Raw genomic sequence first — 18,578 nt, forward strand, 5'->3', positions numbered from 1 at the left:
AGGCCTTCCAAGCCCAGGGAAGGCTGGGTGTGGGTAGATTGAGGTACAGGACATCATTGCCATAGCAGAGCATTTGGAGAGTTTCTCTGGTAGCCAATGAATGACGGTTTTGCCAAGGAGCTCTCTGTGCCTCTGTGAGGCAGTGCCACGCAACATATGCCTTTGGGATGGTTAGATGTTTCTCCCATGTTTCTCATAACCAGCATGTTTTTTATGTTTTTCCTCTTTTTCTCTACAGTACTCTGGAGAGTTTGTGCAGTCTGCGTACTTGTCTAGACGTCTGGCCTACTTCTGCACCCGCAGGCTTGCTATGCAGCTGGATGGTGCTGGCGGGCACCCACCCCACATCCTGTCCACGCAGCCAGGGAATGCTCTTCCTTCAACTCCCACCCCTCAGCCAGCTGCAGGGAACCCTCCCCCCAGCCCCTTCAGTGACTTACTTCTGTGCCCTCAGCACCGGCCAGTTGTATATGGACTCAGCTGCATCCTCCAGGTAGGCTTGAATTGTTATTGGTGACAGCAGGGTCAGCAGAGATAGTTTCTATTGTATGCCGTCACAGAAAAATCATTGCATGCTGAGTCACGAACTTCCTGAAAGGATAAATCTCAAACTGTGCCTGTCAAAGGGTAAGTCCTTCGTGAGTTGCTACAGGGCTTTGGTACCAAACTTCAGTGCTGCAGTAGTGCCCTTAGACTGACTTGCATGAGAAAATTGGGTTCGGCGTACTGTATGTTGTCCTGGGAAGAGACTATCAATGAGTTATAAAAGGGCCATGGTTAATGATCCCATATGAGGGAGGCTGGCAAGCCTTTTGCTCTGTTAACAGAGGCTTTAGATGCCTAGGGAAGCTTTGCAGGAGAGGAAATGAGAAAGGGACGTTTCATATACTGTTTTATATGCCAATAAAAGGTTGTCATCTAGGGAAAGGAATTATGCCAGAAGTGAAAAAGAGTGCTTTGTAATTCTGTGAGGATTTTTTGGTTCGTTGGTTTTGTTTTGTTGGTTTGTTTTTGAAAAGTAACGCTCTTTGTATGGAAGACCTTTTTTCTACTGTTTAGGCAGACCGTTCTCCTCTGGAGTGGTGGCAGACTATGAAAGGGAATGACTCCAAACTCTTAAGGTGCAGTTTTTTCAACTGATAAGTCATACCTTGCAGTAGAAGGGCAAGGTTACAGGTGCCCTATTGAAAAGAGATGTTTAAAGGCAAACACTTGTGTCACTGTGGGACTCGGTCCATCCAGTGTGTTTTGGTCAAAGGGAGAGAGATGAGTTCTGTTTTAATGTGTGTGTTCGTGGTTGTGCCTCTTCCTCCTTCAAGAGGAGAGTGACTGGGTCAGATGGATCCCTGTGCGGGGAGTGGAGATTGCCTCTTCCTGGGGAGCAAAGGAGCTTGTTAAAACAGAGAAGCTTTCAGAGAGTGCAGGATGGAGCAGGAGATGGAGAGAAGAGAGCGCAGAGCTGGGAGCCTGCAGCTCAACAGAGGGACTGAAACTGGGACCAAGGAGCACTGACAGGATTGAGGAACAGCCAGCCAGCTCTCAAACAGGGTAGAAAGAACCTTCCCAGGGAACACTTGGCTGGAAGTAAGGATCTATCTGCAAGAGTCTAGAGAGCAGGGGGTGTGGGGGGGTTGTAAATAACCCCTTTATGTTTCTTTTAAGTCTCCCTCAGCCACTTTCAGTTTGAAAAGGCTGGTGATTTTGTGTCTTTGTGGGTTTTTTAGTTTTTGTTGGGTTTTTTAGTTTCTGTGTGATGAAACATGGCTTTTTGAATATAAAAGTTCTTTGTCTGGGGAGCTTTCTTCAGGGAAAAGATGCAGGTGAATACACCTCAAAGATTTGACTGACTCGGGGTCTGAATGCAACCTGATTAAAAAGTTTGGTTAATGATGGTCTGATCTCTTTAGTATGTATCAGAACAACACTTCTGCTAGATCTGCAGATCTTCTGACCTGCAGATAGTAGATAAGACTAAGACAGAGTAAGATCTAATGGTTGGAAGTTGGAGCTGGGTAAAGTCATGCTGGAAGTAGAAATGCATTTCTAACTGTGTGTAATAAACTTTTACTCAAGCGTCTTAGAGATGTCATGGGCTCTTTGATTTGGAGTGCTTATAGCAACCTTGGTTGTCTTGTCTTCAAGTCTGTCTCCTAGTGAGCCAGAAGCTTGTAGGGGTGCTTCTTAGGAATCGTTCAGCAAAGTTATTTGTCTGTGTTTGTGTAGGTGTCTGTACAGGATCATAAAATAATGAAAGCACATATATAATAGTATTATTTAGTAATTATAGTGATTATAATGATGATGATAACATGTAATGAGTTTGGGGCTGTTGACTCATATTTCTCTTACACTCTACTCTTGGTGAGTGCTATAAATCACTAATGTAAATGCTGCTTCTGGGCCAGGAGGATTGGATAGTGCACTGACATTGCGAGTCACAGAAATTAAATTCTCTTGAGAAGCAGCAGAGAACTCTGCAGGGATGTGCTGCTGCTTTTGGATAACCTGGAACTCTGGCCTTCGCTTCTTGAGCATATCTAGGCCAAGCAAGTCAATGCAGCAAAAATACTAGTTTATTTCTTTGTATCCTTGTGTAGTCTTTAGCCTGAAGACTCTTTCAGAGCTTGAGACAAACAACCTCCCTGGAAAGTAAATATTTGTACAGGTTGATAGATCTCTGGGCAGGAGGATAGAAGAGTGGTTATTTCTGTAAGAAGTAACCTAACTTTGAGTGTTTTGACCGGGATTTGTTCAACGATACTGATTTTTCTATCTGCTGCAGAGTATAATTCTGTGTTGCCCGAGTGCCCTGGTGTGGCATTACTCATTGACTGACAGCAGGATAAAGACTGGCTCTCCGTTGGACCACCTGCCGATAGCCCCATCCAACTTGCCCATGCCAGGGGGAAATTCAGCCTTTACACAGCAGGTGAGCAGCCTTCAGAAAAGGGAGCTGGAGTGGCCCGGGATATTAGCTATGTCTTTGTTCGTTCAGGATTTTTCTTTTCGTGCTGTGTGATGAGCATAACCAGAGGTGCGCTCTCACTCCTGAGGAGTTAACTGCTCCCATTCTGCTGTAAACAAGACAGTGATGTCCTTGGAAGATGGGTAAAATCTAACGTTCAGTAGGGCTATTGTCATGCTCTTTGCTTTCTGTTTCTTGGCCTGCACTTCTATGGCATCCTCTTGTATGTTTATGCAAGTCTCTTGCTTTTAGGTTCGGGCAAAGCTCCGTGAAATTGAGCAGCAGATAAAGGAACGTGGCCAGGCTGTGGAAGTTCGCTGGTCATTTGACAAGTGTCAGGAAACCACAGCAGGTAACTTGCTGTAGGCTAAAATTTCTCTCCTCTGTTCTCTGTTACCTTGAAAAACTTCCCATCTGGCCATTCTCTGTGTTTTTCCTATTTGCTGGTGTCAGTTTATTATCAGCAGTGAAGAGAACCAAATGGCTCTTTTTTTCCCCCCAGTGCAAAATCTTGCGTGGTTCAACTCCCCTGGGGCATAGTAGGAGTATCTATTATTGGAAGCTGGAAATGTGTGCCAGAGAACTATACTCCTGTGTACTTGCCACAATCCGATACTTTCCCCTAACGTCTGCTATTGGCCACTGTGCGAGTCAGGATACCAAGCTAGATGGGCCCTTGCCTGACCGGTACAGCTTTCCCTAGGCTGTCTCCTGAGCAATGAACTCGCAGAAACGGCTTTTTTTTTCCTCCTAGTTCCAGAGTCTGTTGTGCCAGTTGCCAAGTATACCTTTCTCTTCTTTGTTCTGTTTTAGGTTTCACTATTGGCCGTGTCTTGCACACTTTAGAAGTTCTGGACAGTCACAGCTTTGAAAGATCTGACTTCAGCAACTCTTTGGATTCCTTGTATAACAGGATATTTGGGCTGGGTCCAACCAAAGACAGTCATGAGGTGCCTTGGGACATTGCTACTGGGTCCTGGTCTTGGATGGTGGCTACGTTCTTGTTTATGTTCCACAGTTACTGTCCTGTAACTGCAGAGGGCTGCCTTACTAGTGGCCCATGGCCAAAAGATGTGCTCCCCAGTGAAAAAGGCTTTATGCAGCCTGAAGTTAGGAGGACTAACTTAAGAGATGCATTAGGGAGACGTTCTCACTGAAGTGAGAACGGAGGTCTGTGCGCCAGTCTAAGCGTATGCTAACAAATGTGTGAAGGCTTGAGGCAATCCACACAGCTGGCTTAGGAGTCTCCTTAGGGAAAGCATAAGTCCAGATAGCAGACTGACGGTAAAGACGTGTTGGGTGTCTGAGAACAGTAAATGCTGGCCTTGCCAGGTTCTGGGCTGGCAGCTGCTTCCTGGGAGTCTGGGAGCTTGCAGTTCAAGTTCCTCTTAGCCTAGGAGGTAACACATTTATGGTATGCAAGACCTCTGTGCAACAGATGCTGCATTGGTTCCTGGAAATGAGCTGCAAGGCTGGCAGTTTGCATACTTGGTATAATGCTGTCAAGAAACTGTGTTCCAGCTTGTGCTAAGATTAGCAGCCCATAGATGTGCTGCTGAAAGAGAGATGAACTTCCTGAAGAAATGCTAGCTTGGAGATTTGTTAAGGGCTGTGGTTCACCTCATGTTCCAAAGGGGAGTCTTTGGAAAGCAGACTCAAAACAGGAGGGTTCTACCTTGGCATCCCCTCCCTGTATTAGGAAGAGGGGCGTGTAGCAAACTTCAGTAGGCTCACTGTTGTATCCAGCCTGAGGCCTTGGGGCTGTTCACCTCTTGTGTTTGGCTCTGAGTCTCACCATTGTGCTTATCTCAACAGATCTCCCCAGATGATGATGCAGTGGTGGCCTTGCTGTGTGAATGGGCTGTCAGCTATAAGCGTTCTGGACGCCACAGGGCTATGGTCGTGGCCAAACTGCTGGAAAAGCGTCAAGCAGAGATAGAGGCTGAGGTAAGTCCTTATTTCTGATGGAAGTCCTTATTCCTAGTGGAAACCTAATAGCAGTAAAGGAGAGCAGAGGTTACTTGACTGCCAGTTTGTTGCTACACCGACAGGCAAAGGCTGATCTGTGCAATGCTTCTTAGCACAGGTGCTGTTAACCACGGCATTTGCTTCATCTAACCCAGAAGAGGTCATAAATGAGCCTGTGGCATGATGCTGTTTTGTGTCTATCCATATGTGTATATCTCTTGGATACTTCTGGAACCAGGTGATTGCAGTGCAGAAGTACTAGTGTTCATGGACCCTGTGAAATAGTTCACAGAAATCTCTGTATAATGGTGGCTTTCCCATAAGTGCAAGATAGGGAAATAGTCTTGAGAGGATCTCTTTTCTGGGGGCAGGGTTGGGGGGGTGAGTGTTTGTGGGTAGTGAGTTGCTCCTCGGGGGCAGCAGCCTGTACTTTTTGTCTATTTCCACAGAGATGTGGGGACTCTGAAGTCGTGGATGAGAAGGGCTCCATCTCCTCAGGCTCCCTCTCAGCAGCCAGTGCTCCTGTCTTTCAGGATGTCCTTATGCAGTTCCTTGACACTCAAGCTCCTATGCTAAGTATGTAGCAAGAACACGCGGCCTCCCAGTTTCCCTCTGGCTTTCCCTCTCCTGCAAAATGTTGGTCTTGCATGCTGTTCTTTTGTAGTGTAGGTCTTGTTTGTACCCAAATTCTCTCTCTGGCTTCCTTGCAATCCAGAGCAAACCTTGGAGAGGGAGAGAAAGCAGCCTGAAGGGCCAGATGACAGGAAGGGAAAGCAGAAGCCTCCCTGTTAATGGAGAGTGTTGACAAAGAATGAACGAGTATAACTTAGGAATTAATTCAGGCTGAAAACCAGAAGGTAGTTTCTAACCAGCCAGTGATAAAGCTCTGGAATAGCCTTTCAGTAGACGTGCTGCAAACAAATGAACTGAGGGGGAGAGGATACGGTTATGAATAGTGCTGAGGGACTGTGTCTGTACACGCAGGAATGGCCTTTCCAGTCTAAAGTCTTGTTCCTCTGGTCCCTGAGACTATCTAGTGAGCTGTTTACTTATTTACTTACTGCCTGTTCAAGCTGGACTTTCTGGTCTCTGCCCCTGCTGTAGTCTCAGGACTGCATATTAGCCTTTTTTTTTACCATGTTGAGATCTCTAGAAACACCTTCTCTGGTCCTAGGTAAGGTGTCTGGTGAGGCTCAGTGTTACAGAAGAACTCTGATAACACTGACTGTCTCTGCTGTCCTTCCAGCTGACCCTGGGAAGGAAAATGAGAAGGTGGAGTTCTTTAACCTGGTGCTGCTCTTCTGTGAATTAATCCGACACGATGTCTTCTCTCACAACATCTACATGTGCACACTCATCTCCCGGGGTGATCTTGCCATGGACTCTCATGGGCCTCGCCCACCCTCACCCTTTGATGACCCTGCTGAGGAGCATGACAGGAAGGAGACAGAGGGAAACAGTGGCATCAAGCTAGAGGTGAGAGTATAAGCACCGCAGCGTCCCTCTGCACCTCCCTGTGCTGTGCTGTGCTGTGCTTCCCTATCCTTACCAGCTTTGCAGCCTTCTGGCTGTTACCTGCCAGAGGATGTACCAGTGACTCATGCTCTTTCTTCACCTAGGCTATTTCCCTAGCATTTAAGTATCTAAGTAGCGGGAAATGGCCTGGAGAGTGTAAAGGGGTTGATGGGAAAGTCCTGCGCTGCTCAGAGGTGAGCAACATCGCACGAGGTGCTGTGAGGCCTGTCCCTGATGTCAGGGCTTTGCAGAGTGTTTGGCTCTGATGGGGTTTCCCCTGCCAGGTGCAATGGATGTTGGCATAAAGGAACGCGCCGTCGCTGTCCAGCGTAGAAACAAAGCACTACAGTAAAGGAGTTCTGTCTTGTTCTCTTGTGCTGTTGAGACATAAAGCCGCTCTCTTTGTCCCCAGGACACAGGTCTTTCTGAATCCATGGACATCGACCACAACTCCAGCGTGCTCTTTGATGACATGGAGAAGACCGATTTTTCGGTATGTCCCTGCTCTTTCTCCTACCCAGTATTCAATAAGTAGGTCACTATGTTGTACTGGGACCAAGGACTGCACACGCCTCACTTTTGTGCGAGTCCTTGCTCTCTGATCCAGAGCCAGTGTGCTGGAAGTGGCTACATTGTAAGGGAGCTGACTCAACTAAAAGGTCCATGTAACCTGTTTATGCAGGTTAGGGTCCATCAGAGTAGAGTATGTCTTAGTCATTCCTGAGATCTCGTGCCTTGTGGCCACTACCAGCCCAGTACATGGGTGGTACAGCTGCTTGGGAGTGGGGAGGGAATGGATGACCATGATAAAGCCGGGAGAGAGACGATGGCCAAATACTGCTGGCAGTGAGATTCTTGATGACGTGGGAAAAGGCGCACATCTCCTACCATCGTACTGTGTAGCCTTTAGTACTTGAGAATACTCGTGGGCGTAGTTCATGGTTGCAAAATGCTTTCAAGCACGTTCTAGTAATAGAAATGACATGTGGTGGTTGGAAAATCCCTGAACGCTTAATTTCCTCCAACCACTTCTATGCTTTCAAGGTTCCCGTTAGGCTGTTGTGATGTTCAGAGCTATGCTGATTTCACAGGATCCGGGCTCATTTTGTGGAGGTTCCCCAAATCCTGAGGTTATTTATTTCCCGTTGTTTTTAACTCATTATAGAAGGTGGACCAGAAGCAGAAATGGAAATGTCTTAGTACGTTGCCTTGCCCAGTGCCTTAAGAGCTGGATGTTTCTCCGACCTTCCCTCTTCCTGCTCCTTTGTGAGCCTGAGCAGATGTAGCTTCTTCAGGTGTCTTCAGTGCTGCGTGACCATGTTCTATAAATGCCTTGTCTTGTTCTTGCGTCTCCCTAGATGTTTTCTCCTCCAATGCATTGTGAGTCTAAAGCCAGCCCATCCCCTGAGAAACCAGATCCTGAAAAGGAAGCAAAGCCTTTGCTGAAGGAAAAGTGTGCAGAAGGAATGCTAGCATCCCTGTACGACCAGCCTCGGCACATCCAGTATGCAACGCACTTTCCTATTCCTCAGGTAGGAGACCTGCTTATAACCCCCATGCTGCTGCCGCCTCGTGCTCCCGTCACGAGGTTGGAACAGTTCTCTCCTCTACCGCTGTAAGCGTGAGCCTCACTGAACAATGTTGAACCTGGTGCCCTTCCTGTTCCAGTACCGGTGGGTAAGGAGCACAGTGGTGCTTTCCTGCCCTGCTGCAGGAAAGTGATCTGCTCAAGATGTCTCTTTGATCATTCCCAGAGTAACCTCTGCGATGAAGCTTTCTTTTTGCTTTTGAAAGATGCAGATGTGAAATGAAATTAAGGCATCCAGCCTGATAGTTACTAATGCAGTTGTCCCTTCTGGTTCTTCAGGAGGAATCATGCAGTCACGAATGTAACCAACGGCTGGTAGTTCTGTTTGGGGTTGGAAAACAACGGGACGATGCTCGGCATACGATCAAGAAAATAACCAAAGATATTCTAAAAGTGTTAAACAGAAAGAGCACTGCAGAGACAGGTTAGTAGAGCTTGAGCCTCTCCTATCTGAGGAAAGAGCACCTTTCCAGTTGGCTGACTCCTTTGTCTCGAGTCTTACCGTGAAAGGATTTTATGTAATCTACAATGCCTGGTAAGCTCTAATAGTCACTGACAGTCTGAAATGACGCTCTGTTCCCAACCATACTGAGCAGCAAGTAAGAAAATTTGGCTTCCTGCTATAACACTGTCTGGTTAGTTGAACTTGTCCCCTTCAGAAGGGGACTAAGATGTGCCAGGTTCAGAGTGAGACCCTGGCTAACACTTGTGGTGTTCAAAGCACAAGTTTTTTGAATTTGAAACTTGTGGAATTCCTTCCTGGGCAGTTGATTGCTGTGAGTTCAGGATGGTGCTTATTAGCTTAAGGACCGGACTCAGGCTCTCTGGCTGTGATGCTTGTCAGGAGATGATCTTGCTGAGGGACTGGCAGGTGCTGATGGGTAATTTCTAGTCATGTCATGATGAGAAAGGTAGTCTAATACTGTCTTTTGGTCTTGCTGACTTTGGCAGGTGGAGAGGAAGGCCAGAAGAGGAAAAAGAGCAAGCCAGAAGCATTCCCAACAGCTGAAGATATCTTTGCTAAGTTCCAGCACCTTTCTCACTTTGACCAGCACCAAGTCACATCTCAGGTATGAGGCTCTCAGGAATGCCCTCCTCCTTGGGACTATGCCCCTGCCCCTTTGCAGTACTGAGGACCGCTTCCGGAAGGGAAAGGGAGGTGGGCCTGATCAGGGACTTCTGCAAGGGGAGTTATTACCATGTGCCTTTTTGCACTTGTAGGTATCTCGCAATGTCTTGGAACAAATCACCAGCTTTGCCTTGGGAATGTCCTACCACCTGCCTCTGGTACAGCACGTGCAGTTCATCTTTGACTTGATGGAGTATTCACTCAATATCAGCGGTCTCATTGACTTTGCTATCCAGGTAAGCATGGAGTGCCCAAGCGTTTCCTGGGGATGGGTTCAGCAGCCTGAAAGGCAGGAGTACTGTGCTTCCGTAATAGGGCTGGCTTCTGGGATCACTGGTGGCCCTCTGGCCTGTGTCATGAAAGTAGTTAGATTAGGTGGTCACTGCCATGCTCCTGAGCTGCAGCTGTTAGGAATAGGTCGTTTGTGGCAGGTGTTCCTACGTGTCCTGTTCTGAGGATTATTTTTCCAGAGGCTCAAGGTCGCCTTTAAAGGACAACATTCCTTTACATCTTTGTCCTTGGCTGCAGCAAGACCTTGCTTTGAGTGAGAAGGGAGTTGTCTGTCTCTGGTGACTCCTGCCCCTCGCTGTCTTGGAAGGATCCTTGGCAGATGGCAGTGCAGGCTGCATTCTAGATCCTGCTAAAACTCGGTTGCCATTTCTGGCTGGTTGTGCTAGGTGTCTATTGGAGCCTTGCTATGGGTGTTGATGGGAATGAGGATGTTAGCCTTACAAAGGGAGCCCAGTGAGATTTGTGCGGAAGGACAGAAGTACCAAACAAACTGCCTGCTACCATCTGTGCCCAAATCATAATCTGCCTCTGATAGCCAAGTGCTGGCAGGCCCCTTGTGCTGCCTGTATGAGACGTTGTGCCTGAGTATTGAGCGTTGCTTGTTCCGGGGGTACATCTCTAGGCAAAAAGCACCTGCCAGTCCCTGTCCTGACAGGTCCTATAGGCTGAGGGTGTGGTGTCCCTGCTCCATTTCTGACCTTACCTTACCCCTGTGGCTGTTGAAGGGTTTTTCTGTCATTGGGTGCAGTTGCTGAATGAACTGAGCGTGGTGGAGGCAGAACTGCTGTTGAAATCCTCCGACCTTGTTGGCAGCTACACCACCAGCCTGTGCCTGTGCATCGTGGCTGTGCTGCGGCACTACCACTCCTGCCTTATCTTGAACCAGGACCAGATGGCTCAGGTCTTCGAAGGGTAAGGGAGTCTTCCCCTCATCGTGTGGAAGGAAGCCTGGTATCCATTTGGGACTTGTAAGGGGCAGGAATATTTTCTGAAAGGCAGCAACTTTGTGCCTGAGGGCTCACTTCACAGAATCTGAGGGGAAAAGGGTATGTTACCCCGTGGGCACTGTTGCTGTACGCTCAGGAAGTGTGGGTGATATTTATATAATGAGGTTATATTCCTTCAGATTTTCTTTTCATGCTGCTGCAGCATTTTTTGTCTCTATACAGTCTGTGTGGGGTGGTGAAACATGGCATGAACCGTTCAGATGGCTCCTCAGCAGAGCGCTGTATCCTGGCCTATCTCTACGACCTGTATACCTCCTGCAGTCACCTCAAAAGTAAATTTGGGGAGCTCTTTAGGTGAGTCTGAGGCAGGCTGGATGCAGTGGGTGCTGACCAGTGAGGCACCTTGGCTTAAGCTTTGCTTGTGATCTTGTTTGAGATAGTCCCTGAGATCCTCTCAATGGGGAACTGAAATCTTGGGAGTAGCTCCTGTTTTGTAGGTAGTAATGACCTAGCGTTGAACCATCTGGGCTGTTAGGTCTTCACGTAGTTTTTGGTAAATTGCCTTCAGCAGTCCTCTGCACCTCCACAGGTTTGTTTTTGTCCCACTCCTAGAGGATAGAAGTAGAGAGGTCTGGTCCTGCCAAACTCTGCTGTATTTCAATCAAGGGCCTTGGCTGACTGAGCAGCTTGTTGTAAAGGCTGTTCTCTGCTCTTGTTCAGCTCTAAAAATCCTTGGGCTACTTCTAAATCTTCTCTGCTTGGTTCTGGGTTTGCTCTCACGCCACTCTGCCCTCCTTGGCCTAGTTTGGCCCCTGCTGGCTCTTCAGGTTCTGCTCTGCTGATGTTGGCCTGCCCTTTGCTCTGTCCTGTGGCCTCGCTTTACTCCGTGGCCTTCTGCCCTCTGCTTTCTCCAGGGAGCTGTGCCCCACCAGCTGCCTGCAGAGCTCCTTCCTCAGCAGCCCGTAGTGGAGTCTTTAAGTCTCCCTAGCTTTTTGCTTACCTGATCGTGTGAAAAGGTGATTCTCCTTAAAGCCCATTTCCCAGTGTGGTGTTTTACTGTCTTCTCTCCCAGCCCCTGCTCCCTATTAGTGTTTCCAGTGCTGGTGTGCAGTAGGGATGTCTAACACTGACGTATCAGTGTCCCTAAGGGACTGTGACAGTTGCTTGCACCTTGTCAGCTGGCTAAGCTCCTGGCTGCCGAGTGCTTTGAAGACTCTCCCTGGGTGAAACTGAGAACAAGAGGAAGTGATGTGGTCACAGGTGTGGTAGAGTTTTATTGGAGGAGCCATCACACACGTGGAAATGCTAAACCTGATATTAGTTTAACTGAATTCCCAGAAGCTATTCAGCAAGGCTTTAAAGTAAACAACCACAGATAAAAGGGAATAGTCCCTCACAGGCAAACAAGGGAGGCTGGAGACAAGGAGTAGGAAGAAGCTTCATTTCAAAGGTGACTCCCCTCCACCCCCCCCCCCCCAAGGAGTCCCACAGGACTCTGCTGGTGCTTGTGCTGTTCAACATATCAAAGGTTGTCTGAGTAGTAACATCAGAATCTTTCATACAATTGTTGTTCAGAGTATAATAATTGAAGGTGACTACAAATAGCTGTAGCAGGGCCCAGGGACTGGGTAGTAAAGTGGCAGATGAAATTCAGTGCTGATAAATATAAAATGATACACAAAGGATTGCCCTTGTTCCCCACCCAGCTTTACATAGCGATGGATATATGCTTCTACTCAGATAAAGGATCTTGTAGCTGTAATAGATAACATCAATGAAAATGTCTTCACAGTGTTCAGCAGCAGTCAAAAAGCAAAATAAATATTAGGTATTATTTGGAAAAGAACGGAGAGCAGAACAGAGGGCCTCATTGTGCTGCCATATAATTCGGGGTGCAGCTGTATCTTGTGGTTTGAGGCTCCTTGTCTCAAAAAACTTATAGTGGAGCAGGAAGGGTCTAGAGGAGGGTGGTTGGACGGATGGATAAACAGAGGTCTGGGGTGGCTTATTTATGAGGCATAGCTAAGTAGAGTGGATCTCCTCTCCATGAAGAAGAGAACTGAGGGAGTTTTATAGAGGTTTGTAAATCCTGGCCCCCTATGGAAAAGGGACTGAGCGTTCAGTATGTCTTACAATGCAAACACAAAGAGGTATGAATAGAAAATAAAGTTAGGCTCAGAACAAAAGGAAATCCTTCTTTGTAGTGCTCATGGTTAAGCTATGGAACTCATTTCATATTGTGAACTCAGTCTGCTGGATACAATAAGTAGGTGGATGAATTTGTGGGAGGAAAATCCATTGAGGAGAGCATTACCTCTTGTTCTGAAAGTGTCTGAGCCACAAGTTGCTAGGGTGGGAAGGATGCTGAGGCAGTATTGTCACATGCCTGCTTTGCTCTAATACTCTTTTTTTTGGGCATCTACTATTTTGACACCAAAGGTTGAGCTAGGCGTTTCTTGACTCTGACCCAGAATGGCTTTTTTTTGTGCTATGTTAACTGAGCCCCCTGGCAACTTCCAGTGCTTCCACACCAAAGAACCAGCCTCATTCTTCTGGGAGAGGCTTTGTAATACAAACTGATCTTAAGTCTTCATGCGTTCTTGCCCGGGGCTGAGCTTATCTTGCACAGGATTGCTTTGCTTACAGACTCAATGGAAGCATATCTATTGTGGTCCTAATCCCTCTTTCCTGTCCTGTTCAGTGACTTCTGCTCCAAGGTGAAGAACACGATCTACTGCAATGTTGAGCCATCTGACTCCAACATGCTGTGGGAGCCTGAGTTCATGATTGATACTATTGAGAATCCATCTGCACATAACTTTACATACACCAACCTGGGCAAGAGCCTCAATGAAAACCCAGCCAACCGCTACAGCTTCGTCTGCAATGCACTTATGCATGTGTGTGTAGGACACCATGATCCAGACAGGTGAGAGGCAAAACCCTCATAGTTTTACTGAGAGAGTAAAATCCTTAGGGAAGCTAAGAAAGCCAGTAGCCCCTGCTTGGCCTTCTTGAAAGAAGGGTCAAAGCTATGTCGCTTAATCTCTTAGAGAATTGTTGACCCACCTGTGTGCATGACTAGCAAAGTTGACCCCCTGCTTTTTTTTTTTGTGTATTAATACAGGGTGAATGACATTGCTATCCTGTGTGCTGAGCTGACTGGCTACTGCAAGTCTCTGAGCGCCGAGTGGCTGGGTGTGCTCAAAGCTTTGTGCTGCTCCTCTAATAACGGGACCTGTGGCTTCAATGATCTCCTCTGCAACGTTGATGCAAGTGCAAACACTCAACAGGGGAGAAGGAGTTGAATCAGGAGTGGAGGGATCCCTTGGGAGTAGGCAGAGATGAACAAGTGATAGATTTGTCTTCTAAGGGCAGAGGAAAGGCTTTGAGTATTGGGTCTGCCTTTGAGTATTGTGGCTGCCTGGGCTGATTGTGGATGTTGACCTGGGATTATGGCCCCCCCTGGCTCCTAGTCAAGTTGAGGAGTTGCCGACAGCGGGAATGAGGCAAAGGCTGTTGTGATCACTGGATCTCCTCTCTTCCAGGTCAGTGACTTATCTTTCCATGATTCCTTGGCTACCTTTGTTGCTATTCTCATTGCCCGGCAATGCTTGCTGCTGGAGGACCTGATTCGCTGTGCTGCTATCCCCTCGCTCCTCAATGCTGGTAAGTGCGTCCTTGCAGAGAACTAGTCTTATTCCCAGTGCTGCCCCAAAGGCCTGAGCTGCATGAATACTTTGTGAACCGCGTAGTTGTGAAACATGCTTCCGATATTTCTTTTACAGTATTGTACTTCAGAATTGAACCTTTCGCTTTAGAGCGCTTCTGGCCTTTTGGTTTCCATCAGAAACTGGTTACGCTTAGATTTTTGACGTCATGCTCTCTGGAGTTTGTGCACAAACTGAAATAAGGACGGAGGGGTGTGACCAATCACACTGTCTCACCAGTGTACTCAGCTCTGAACTCCAGCAGCGCGTTTCCTACTGCTGACATGGTTCGGGTTAGCATTTTGGCCGCAGCAGCCAGCTGACCAATTGATCTTACGGTGCCTTGGTCGCTCTGCCATTATTCTGCCACCTGCCTTCCTAGTTTTGCTCTGGGGATTGCAGCATCCAGACTTTGACAGGGTGAAGTTGGGAAGATGGAGTGAGCAATGCCCGTCATTGGGGATAATACTGATTTATTTGCTCACTGGCACGTTAGCTGCTACACGTGCTCCATATTTGTAAATACGATAAGCCTGCTGCAGCTTTTTCACTGGCTGCTGCAGGGCAATGCAGTGTGAGTTGCTTTAGGATTGAGAGTCAGCTGTCCCAGTACTGGAGAAAACTCAGTTGACTGTCTTCTTTACATAGCCTGCAGTGAACAGGACTCAGAACCAGGAGCACGTCTGACCTGCCGGATTTTACTCCATCTGTTTAAGACTCCACAGCTGAACCCATGCCAGCAAGATGGCAGTAAGTGAATGAAAGTAGAGCCTTTCTTTATTGTGAGAGCACTGAGGTTCCTGCACCCTAGGAAAAGAGGTGCTGGACCCTGTGATTAGAGATCATGCCCTGCCTTCTGTGAGTAGAGCAGACCTAGTCTGATACGCTACTTTCTGCGGAGGACAAAGAACAATATCTTTCCATTTATTTCACTCCATGGTAGTCAGGCCTCTTGGAGAGGAGGTTCGGGAGGCCAGGAACTTGTGAGTAGAGGTGGCCTTGCTATTGCTAAGCCATCGGAGTAACAATCGCATTTTTTTTTTTGTCTATAGCTTTGTACAGCCTCTTTGCTTGGTGCCAGAAGCTGCTGTTTCACAGCACTCCCTTTTTGTCTGATGATGGAACCAGTCCAGGAAGCTCTGTTCTTGGCTCCTCATCAGTATCCTGATTGCTCAGATCTCCAAACCCAGCCTGTATACTAGGTCAGGGTACTGTTGGAGCTTGGAGTTCATGACACAGGCACTGTTCCCCATTTGGATTTCATGGTTCAGTTGTCACAGCATGATTGGCACTATGCTGTGCTATACTTAATTAAATTGACCGCCTGTTACAGATGGGAAAAGGACTAGCCTCAGGATTCTCTGAGCTTGATTCTACTAAACTGGCTGGCGTATAATTCGGGTAGCTCTGGAGCCTGGGTCTTTCACTTGCTAGGTATTGCCCTTCCCTGTTGTCCTCTTTGCAGACAAACCCACGGTAGGAATCCGTTCCTCCTGTGACCGTCACTTACTGGCTGCTTCCCAGAATCGCATTGTGGATGGAGCAGTCTTTGCAGTGCTGAAGGCTGTCTTTGTTTTGGGTATGTACTTATGTTAGCCTGGACCTGTACGAAAGACTGTTTTTAGGAGGATGGGAGATGGACCGTTTTGCATATAGACAGACATGTGTTGGCTCTATGGAAGGGCAGAGAAGATCTGTTTTGGTGGCTGTGTGGCTGGTCTGTCTGGAGCCCTCTGGCTGAGGTATAAATGTGCTTCCCTCTCTCACCTGCAGAGAGATTGCTGATCACAGGGAGAATTTACAAAAGCTCGAGATGTGTTGTGGGTCAGGCTTTGGATTTGGCATTGATGATTAAGTGACGCTTGCTCCTTCCTTGTAGGAGATGCAGAACTGAAAGGCTCTGGCTTTTCCCACCCTGGAGGCGTCGATGATCTCATGGACGATGAGCTGGGTACCAGGAAGGCTGGTGGTCGGGTAGTAACTGTAGAAACAGCTAGCTTGGATATTTATGCCAAGTACGTACTAAGGAGTATCTGTCAACAGGTAAGTCTGTCCCATCTCTGGGCTTGTCCTTGTCCCTTTTGCAGGTATATCCCATACGATTTTCTTCAGACTGGGCTCGGCAGGTATTTAGTTGAAATATCGGTAAAGAACCAGCTGTAGCCCTGCTGTGTGATGGTGCTAAGGATTGCTCATCACTAGCAGAAAAGGTCAAACAGCTGTCGAGAACTGGATGTTAAGGTATGCAGGGACTGCACATCCCCTTTGCCCTGGCAGCAGCACAGGGCTCGTGCCCAAGGAGGGGAGGGCTGGGAGTGGCTTGCTGAGATGTGCTGGAGGCAGAGAAGATAAGCATGAGGAAGACAGCTCGTTGAAGTGATAAATGGTGCCTCTCAGAGTGTAGCTTAAGTGTTGCTTGCAGCTAGGCTGTTAATGTATCCCTAGGCTTTGCAGTGCCCTGTTTAGTTAATTAAAGGAACAACGACAAGAATCTTTTGCTCAGCCTAATCTGACAGCACTGGTAACTCTGTTCCTTTGTGGAAAATTGACATTTGAGGAACTGAAACCTGGCTAATAATGTACTTAGTTGCAAACTGGAGTGGCTGTTGCCATTACTGTATGCAATTGAGTGAGTGGTGAAAGGTGTCCTCGGCCTTGGTTACAAATTTATTCTGTCAGCAGGGAAGATGCAGTGTCACAATTTGAAACCTGCAATCCACTCAGTGCTGTGTCAGCCTCGTGCTTTATGATGTTGTTTATTAATTGGCTCATTATACAGCAGTGTTGGCAGCTCCAGTTCTTTGGTCGGCTGATTATTTGTGAGTATAAATTCAACCTACTTGGTGCTGAAACCTGACTGTAGCGTTGGGACCAGCAAGGGAAGATGTACTTCTGTCAATGTGTGTAGGAAGGACACGCAGCAGGCAGGATGTGGGTGTATGTGTGCAGGAGGAAATAGCGGCGTATCAGATATCGCAACTTGTACCAACTGTTGGCAGCACTGGATGTGTAGGAATGAGTATTCCAGTAGATGCCAGCGAGTGCCACCAAATTGTCAGGACTCTTGCATTCAGGTGTTCATTTTCTGTTAGACTCCCTCCTGAGAGGGGGACGAGGGAGTGGATTACAGAATTGAGTTAAGGGTGTCTTAGATGCAAATGATTATGACTTAATTATTGGTTTGCCCTTTAGTCTATCAAAATTTGTAAACATAACCATGATTGGTCCTGTGAAAAGATTGATTTCATAGATCTGTGACAAGTCAGAGTTGTGGGTGAGAACCAAGAGGGAGACCTAAGTCAAAGCTGTTAACCTCAATCTGATGATTGGTGCAGTGGAGTTGTCCACAGTGCTTGCAAAAGTGTTTGTAGTACTCTCCTGAGAAGAGACAGATGAAGGTTTCTATTTCAGTGATACAGAGCCTGAGGAGATGACTATAGGCTCAGAAAGAAATGGAGAGACTGGCTGATAATCTTTCAAGGGCAAAGAAGGTAGTTGACCTCATACTTTTGAGGTTATCTAAATGTAAAGTGGGTCAGAGACAAAGTCTTACTGAATTCCTGTGGAAAGCTGGGCAAGGGGCAAAAAGAGCCTTCCCAAGGATACGGCTATTACATACACAAGCAAGAGAAGTTTTGAAAGAGAATGGTGTAGTGGAACCTGAGGCGTGCTGAATCAGGACATTACAGTTCATGAAGAGAAACGACTGCCAGGCCTTACCCTGTGCTAGTAAGGTTCCTATGAGTTTGATACGTTCCTTTAATCTCCCTGAGACTGAAGGCAGAAGCGCTGGTTTGGGATCAGACATGAGTCTATGCTGACGACTGCCTTCCTGTGCTTCTTTTGCAGGAGTGGGTAGGTGAGCGATGTCTGAAGTCCCTCTGTGAAGACAGCAATGACTTGCAGGATCCTGTCCTGAGCAGCACACAGGCTCAGAGGTTGATGCAGCTGATCTGCTATCCGCACCGACTGCTGGACAACGAGGAGGGAGAAAATCCTCAGCGGCAGAGGATTAAACGCATCCTACAGGTGCAGACTCCTGACAGAGTCCAAGAGTGTCCTCGTAATTGCTTAACGTAGCGTTAGAATGCGGTTGTCCAAAACACAGACCTCTCTGAGGGATCCGACGCTAGTTACCAAGGGAGCTGAGGATGTGGGTTGAGGACGTGGTTTGAACTGAGGAAAGGACTCATCTGAAGTGTGCATGTGTTGCAGAATCTGGACCAGTGGACCATGAGGCAGTCCTCACTGGAGCTGCAGCTCATGATTAAGCAGACGGCGAATAACGTGAGTTGCTGCTCAGTGGAACCATACGGGGATGAATATTGCCAGTGCTGAAGTGGCTGCTTGTGAGGTGGTGGGGAGGTGGCTTAGCAGAAGTGAGAATATGGAGAAAGCAAGCAAAGAGGATGTATGGGTGAGACTGGTGATAGCCAAGAATGAGAAGTATATGGGGAGCCTGAGA

At 47.5% G+C, this 18,578-nt stretch overlaps 1 protein-coding gene across 7 annotated transcripts in view; it reads left to right on the forward strand.

Moving 5' to 3' along the window:
• Positions 1-18,578, forward strand: part of MED12 (mediator complex subunit 12) — a 38,372-nt gene that overhangs the window by 6,953 nt on the left and 12,841 nt on the right. For 4 of the 7 annotated variants that reach the window (XM_068956847.1, XM_068956846.1, XM_068956848.1 and 1 more), the window contains exons 7-28: positions 239-493; positions 2,783-2,929; positions 3,218-3,317; positions 3,779-3,915; positions 4,781-4,912; positions 5,383-5,509; positions 6,180-6,409; positions 6,861-6,941; positions 7,807-7,980; positions 8,316-8,460; positions 8,988-9,106; positions 9,258-9,401; positions 10,205-10,368; positions 10,626-10,757; positions 13,105-13,332; positions 13,531-13,675; positions 13,952-14,072; positions 14,762-14,863; positions 15,579-15,692; positions 15,993-16,156; positions 17,963-18,142; positions 18,329-18,400. In XM_068956847.1, coding sequence (XP_068812948.1) covers positions 239-493; positions 2,783-2,929; positions 3,218-3,317; positions 3,779-3,915; positions 4,781-4,912; positions 5,383-5,509; positions 6,180-6,409; positions 6,861-6,941; positions 7,807-7,980; positions 8,316-8,460; positions 8,988-9,106; positions 9,258-9,401; positions 10,205-10,368; positions 10,626-10,757; positions 13,105-13,332; positions 13,531-13,675; positions 13,952-14,072; positions 14,762-14,863; positions 15,579-15,692; positions 15,993-16,156; positions 17,963-18,142; positions 18,329-18,400 — 3,213 coding nt within the window. The remainder of the gene's footprint in view (positions 1-238; positions 494-2,782; positions 2,930-3,217; positions 3,318-3,778; positions 3,916-4,780; positions 4,913-5,382; positions 5,510-6,179; positions 6,410-6,860; positions 6,942-7,806; positions 7,981-8,315; positions 8,461-8,987; positions 9,107-9,257; positions 9,402-10,204; positions 10,369-10,625; positions 10,758-13,104; positions 13,333-13,530; positions 13,676-13,951; positions 14,073-14,761; positions 14,864-15,578; positions 15,693-15,992; positions 16,157-17,962; positions 18,143-18,328; positions 18,401-18,578) is intronic. The other 3 variants (XM_068956850.1, XM_068956851.1, XM_068956852.1) reach the window with 1 other exon arrangement.

The sequence above is a fragment of the Struthio camelus genome, chromosome 11 (assembly GCF_040807025.1).
Source record: "Struthio camelus isolate bStrCam1 chromosome 11, bStrCam1.hap1, whole genome shotgun sequence".
In the NCBI taxonomy this organism is placed as follows: Eukaryota; Metazoa; Chordata; class Aves; order Struthioniformes; family Struthionidae; genus Struthio; species Struthio camelus.